Raw genomic sequence first — 5,925 nt, 5'->3', positions numbered from 1 at the left:
CAACCTATGTTTCAAAAATGGCAAAAGTGAAGGACGATGTTGGGCACTAGATTTGTCAATATCTGATGGTTCATGAGGCGACGGATCTTTTTAAATTATCCGACGTCCGACTCGTAGCACGTCCCTTTGTTTTTCTTTTCATTTTTTGAAAATTGTAAAAAAAATGTGAATCCCATGTATATACAATATACTTACTTTAATATTTCTATTTAATATGCAAACACTTTATGGATTTATGTTAAATTAATAGGTTGGCATTTTTGGTATTACATGAGCATCTTTTGTGTAATTTATTTTGTTTATATGTATATCATTTATAATTAGGATTTACATATTTTTCACAAATTTCTAAAAAAAAACACAGTATGTTTTAGCCCATGAGTGTGGTGTGTTAGTGACAAAAAGGATAAAATTTCCTATAGGGATCAAATGAATGTGGATGCAGTGTCCGGCTCATCTTATTTTTTTCCCAAGTCACAGGTTTGAACCCCGACGGCAGCATTTTTTGGTATTATTACAATTCTTAATTTATTTATGTTGTTTAAGGAAAAGTTATAAAAAAATGTGTATCCACCTAGGTTGTCAAATGGTGTAGCACTAGGGTTGCTAACCAAGCGAGTGGGATGACTCAAAGTCTCGCCAGTTCGAATCTTCGTTGGTGCAGTTTTTCGTTCTAATATAAAACTTGTGGTACATGTGGGTCCCGCACCTGCCAGGGTCATTTTTGTGCGAAAAAAATAAAAGTCAAGGGTGTCTTTGCAAAAACAACACGCACAAGTCCGGTCTACACCGCCCGGTCACTGATAATGGGCCTCCATGCCATGTTGTCATGCCTCATCCGCGCCACATGTGTCTTTAAACGAGTTTTGGACCGTATTTGCACATCCGAGTCAATTTGTGGCACCAGTTCAATGTATGCCGCAAGTTCTGACACTAAAATAAGTATTCTTGCCAAGTTTAAGCACCGGTGGTGAAATTGACTCTTGTTTCTACTAAGTGAAATCGGAGGGAGAGCCATCATTATAAAGAAAAAGAACTAGCAAATTAAACAGTTATCTCACAACCATCAGAGATGCTCTCAACAAGACAACAGTTTAACTTCGGTTCCATCTAAGCAGCCTTCCAGTCAATTCCAAGCAGAAAAAAAGGCAATCAGCGCTGTCCCGAATGATAGCACCAAAACAGGATTTAGCAGTAAAAGGATCAAAACTAGCATCAACATTATTGTAAACCAAATCCATTACAGGAGTGTGCCAACGAGAAAGAGGATTCTTCACCTGCAGCTGGTAACGGAGACCCTGGAGAGTACTAGTGCAACATCAGATAAAAGCACTCTGCTAATCACAGTGGCATGCACAATCGATGCACATATACACGTACGACTGGTAAAATGTGTTGTGGTCTTTTCAATTATAAAAATGGACTACTCCCTCCGTTTGCTTTTATAAGACATTTTGGACAGATGACATTGAACTATTTTGTGGGCTGTCTGAATTGTCTAGACGTCTTATAAAAGTGAACAGATGAAGTATAACAGTTACAATTGTACGTGTTTGTACCATGCAACACATTTTACTTCCCATCTAAATGAAGCTCAGTAGTAAGTACTCCCTTCACATTTTGGGACGAAGGTAGTATCTTTTTGCAGAAAAAAATGTACAGATCATAAAGCAATTGTATCCCAGTGTCTATTGTGCTTAGTTGCAAGTTCAAACCAGCCATTTAGACCTTATTTAATTGCTCCGTGATCAGCATTCTTTTCGTCTAGTAGGAAAAACATAACCACTTGTTAATTTACTAGTAGTACATCAAAATATTTCGCCTAGAATCACAAACGTAGCAACAGAAGATCCACATTTTCTGTAACGAATACTACACCATCAATTGGAGTGACGTGGGCAGCGAGAGAAACCTCCAAAGGAGCGTCCTTTTTCACAGGTCGAGGAAGCCGGTGGTACGCCACACGGCGTTGCGCATGCGCCGGAGGTCGCGCCCCTTCAGCGTCCGCCCAGCGCCCTCCATCACCGACGCCGCCGCCGCGGCGCGGCGCGCGGCCATCTCATGCGGCGGCACCATGAGTTCGTCGTCGTCTTCGTCCTCCTCGTCAGCGGCCTCTTGCTCCGCCTCCCGGCGTCGCCTCTCCGCCGTCGCCTTGGACCAGGCAGGTACGGCCACCGGCGCAGACTGGTGGTACGGCTGCGAGCGCGGCTGCTTCTCCCGTCGGGCCGCGGCCGGGATGGCCGCGCTGGGCGAGTGGTTGTCCTCGTCGGCGATGAGCGATGACAGGCCGGCGCCGCCAGACGGGAACGCGCGGGAGGAGAGGGGCCAGCGGTGGCTTCCCCCGGACGGGGACGGCGTGGGCGAGGGCGACGAGGCGGTGGAGGCCGAGGAGAAGGAGGGGGACGACGACCAGACTACGTCGCGCTCGTCGAGCTCGAGCTCCTGGTCAGCAGCGCCGGCGTCATCGGGCTGCTTGATGAAGCCGAGGAAGCGCAGCGACGGGGACACGGCGGAGGCGCGGCGGTCGCGCATGGACATCGGCCCGCTGCGCGCCGTGCTCGTGCTTGATCGAAGCGTGGGTGCGTGCGGTGGCCGGCCAGTGGCCACTGACCAGCGTGCAGTGTGTTTCAGCGCTGGGACGCCATGCTCGCGCCCCTATTATTGGCGCGCGGCGCGCCCTCTACTGGTGGTGGTGGCGATCGGCGTCCGGTGCGGGGAGTGAATTATTGGGGCAATGATGATGGCTACGAGCGGGAGGGGCTGCCCAGGTGTCGGGGGCTTCCTATGATCGTGTCGTGTGTGTGCCGTGTGTGCCGTGCGAGCGAGAGGGGCTGCGGTCTGTGGTGCTCGTGCGACGGTCGTGCGGCGCCTGAAACCGGAGATTTGGAGCGGCCTGGGCCAGAAATCCGGAATCCTTTCTTGCCGGGTCGCTGCCGATCAAAAAGATGGGAGCGCGACCGCTACAGGATACGACGTTTTCCATCTACGTATACATCCATACAGGGCTCAACACGTCCTCGGCCATACAGTTAACAAAATTATCGAGGATCGGGCTGCGAGTAAACAACTGAATCTCTTGGCTCGGATTTTGGCCGTGTACACTCCGGTTTATTTGTTGTATATCCGATTCTAGGCTACGTCCATGTCTACATACGTACGCACGAATAGCGGCAGCAATTGACAGGGCACCTACCGGTCGCCATCCCGCTATCACCCATCTTCCATTGCGGGCAAGGCGAGATGGATGAGAAGGAAAAATGAGACGTCACGCTCTCACAGTCTCGCCTGATAAAAAATGGTCTGGGCCAGTGGTTCCGTTTCCCTGTCGCAAGTTTGGAGCATACGGAATTGTGTGTAGGTGTGTAGCTTACGCTGGAAGTGAGTGCATACGTACAATGCTTGTTTTGTCCTAACGTTGTGCTGTCAGATATAGTCCTATTAAACGTTGCGGTGATGAAGGTGTAAGAGGGCTACTAATAAGTTACTGACGTTCCGGAAAAAAAAATACGATGTGCGACTTTGGCCGGATGTCAATGTGGAACCTACGGGGTGTTTGATTCCTAGCCACACTTTGCCACACTTTATCACACATAATCTTAGGCAACTTTGATCAAGTTAGATATGTGTTTTATTCTAGCCACATTCGAGGCAAGAATTTTTTTATGAACAATGAACCCCACATGTCATTCACATAAAAAGTGTGTCAAGATTTTCTTAGGCAAGCCAAAGTGTGGCTAACAATTTAAGCACCTCATTTAAGGCAAGTATGGCAAAAATCATGTGGCAACATATGACAAAGATAGTCACAATTCAAACAACCTCCTAGTTTGAAAACAAAGCTAAAAAGGTAGACCAGGCTTAGAAAAAAATGAGTATTTCACCTTATCAAGTATCTGCTCACATACTACTATATTCTACCTGAACCTTATGTCATCTCCAATGGCAACCCGCCAAAAGTCCACTTGCACCTGTTCACGGATACGGGGATCAGTCCACGGACACGGATGTGAGAGGATGCCATCTAACGCTAGCCAGATACATTTCAAACTCTTTTTGGGCAAATCGGATGAAATTTATGCAAACACGGCCGAGTTTCATATAAACACGGCGGATTTAATTACATTTATAACATTTAGAAAGAAAAAAGGACACGCCCCTAAACCTATCATACGGCGGCGGTTGCCCGATGTCTGATAACCCTCAAGTATAGGGGATCACAACGGTTTTCGAGCGTAGAGTATTCAACCCAAATTTATAGATTCGACACAAAGGGAGCCAAATAATATTTGTAAGTATTAATAGTTGAGTTGTCAATTCAAGCACATCTGGAGATTAAATATCTGCAGCAAGATGATCAGTAGCACAGTAATATGATAGTTTTGATAACAGTGATAACAGTATCAATAATAACAGTAACAACAATGATGATTTTATAGCAAGTGTAACAGTAACAGCAGCAGTAATAACTTAGCAAGAGCAATATGTGGAAAATTCGTAGGCATTAGATCGGTGAATTCGTTGGATGATATTCATGGTATAACAGTCATAACCTACAGCGATACGACACTAGCTCCAGTTCATAAATATAATGTAGGCATGTATTCCGTAAATAGTCATAGGTGCTTATGGAAAAGAACTTGTATGGCATCTTTTGTCCTACCCTCCCATGGCAGCGGGGTCCATAAGAAAACTAAGGGATATTAATGTCTTCTTTTAATAGAGAACAGGAACAAAACATTCGCACATAGTGAATACATGAACTTCTCAAACTACGATCATCACCGGAAAGTATCCCGGTTACTGTCACCCCGGGGTTTACGGATCATAACACTTAATAGGTGAATATGACTTGCAAGATCGGATCTACAACATAGATATAATAGTGAAAACATAAACGGTTCAGATCTGAATTCATGGCACTCGGGCCCTAGTGACAAGCATTAAGCATGGCAAAGTCATAGTAACATCAATCTTAGAACATAGTGGATACTAGGGATCAAGCCCAACAAAACTAACTCGATTACATGATGAATCTCATCCAACTCCTCACCGACCAGCGAGCCTACGAAGGAATTACTCACTCCCTGTGAGGAGCATCATGGAATTGGCGATGAAGGAGGGTTGATGATGACGAAGACCGAAGATTCCCCACTCCGGAGCCCCGAACGGACTCCAGATCTGGCCTCCCGATGAAGAACAGGAGGTGGCAGTGGCTCCGTCTCGTGAAACGCGATAATTCTTCCTCTCCTATTTTTTCTGAAAAAAGGATTTTATAGCGTCGGAACTAGGGTCAGTGGGGCCACGAGGTGGGAACAACCCACCAGGGCGCGCCTGGAGGGGGGCGCCCTAGTGTCTTGTGCTCAACCAGCCCCCCCTATCGGTGTCAAAACCGATGGATCTCGGGTAGGGGGTCCTGAACTGTGCGTCTAAGGCTAATGGTAATAGGAGGCGGGGGACACGATGTTTACCCAGGTTCGGGCCCTCTCTATGGAGGTAATACCCTACCTCCTGCTAGATTGATCTTGATGATATGAGTATTACAAGAGTTGATCTACCACGAGATCGAGGAGGCTAACCCTAGAAGCTATCCTATGATTATGATTGTTCTTGTCCTACGGACTAAACCGTCCGGTTTATATAGACACCGGAGGGGGCTAGGGTTACATCAGGTCGGTTACAGAGAAAGGAATCTATATATCCGAATCGCCAAGCTTGCCTTCCACGCAAAGGAGAGTCCCACCCGGACACGGGACGAAGTCTTCTATCTTGTATCTTCATAGTCCAACAATCCGGCCAAAGTATACAGTCCGGCTGTCCGAGGAACCCCTAATCCAGGACTCTCTCAGTAGCCCCCGAACCAGGCTTCAATGTCGATGAGTCCGGCGCAGAGATTGTCTTTAACATTGCAAGGCGGGTTCCTCCTCC

The 5,925-nt window shown here is 46.9% G+C and overlaps 1 protein-coding gene across 1 annotated transcript; it reads right to left on the bottom strand.

The window, feature by feature from the left end:
* Window positions 1–1,679: 1,679 nt before the first annotated feature.
* On the bottom strand, window positions 1,680–2,826 carry LOC123046179 (uncharacterized). The gene has a single exon (XM_044469481.1). The coding sequence runs from the start codon at window positions 2,536–2,538 to the stop codon at window positions 1,933–1,935; it is 606 nt and encodes a 201-aa protein (XP_044325416.1). The 5' UTR covers window positions 2,539–2,826; the 3' UTR covers window positions 1,680–1,932.
* Between the last annotated feature and the right edge of the window lie 3,099 nt (window positions 2,827–5,925).

Source organism: Triticum aestivum, chromosome 2B (genome assembly GCF_018294505.1).
Source record: "Triticum aestivum cultivar Chinese Spring chromosome 2B, IWGSC CS RefSeq v2.1, whole genome shotgun sequence".
Classification (NCBI taxonomy): Eukaryota; Viridiplantae; Streptophyta; class Magnoliopsida; order Poales; family Poaceae; genus Triticum; species Triticum aestivum.
The sequence above is the reverse complement of the archived record's forward strand: the minus strand, read 5'-3'. Positions and strand labels throughout refer to the sequence as shown.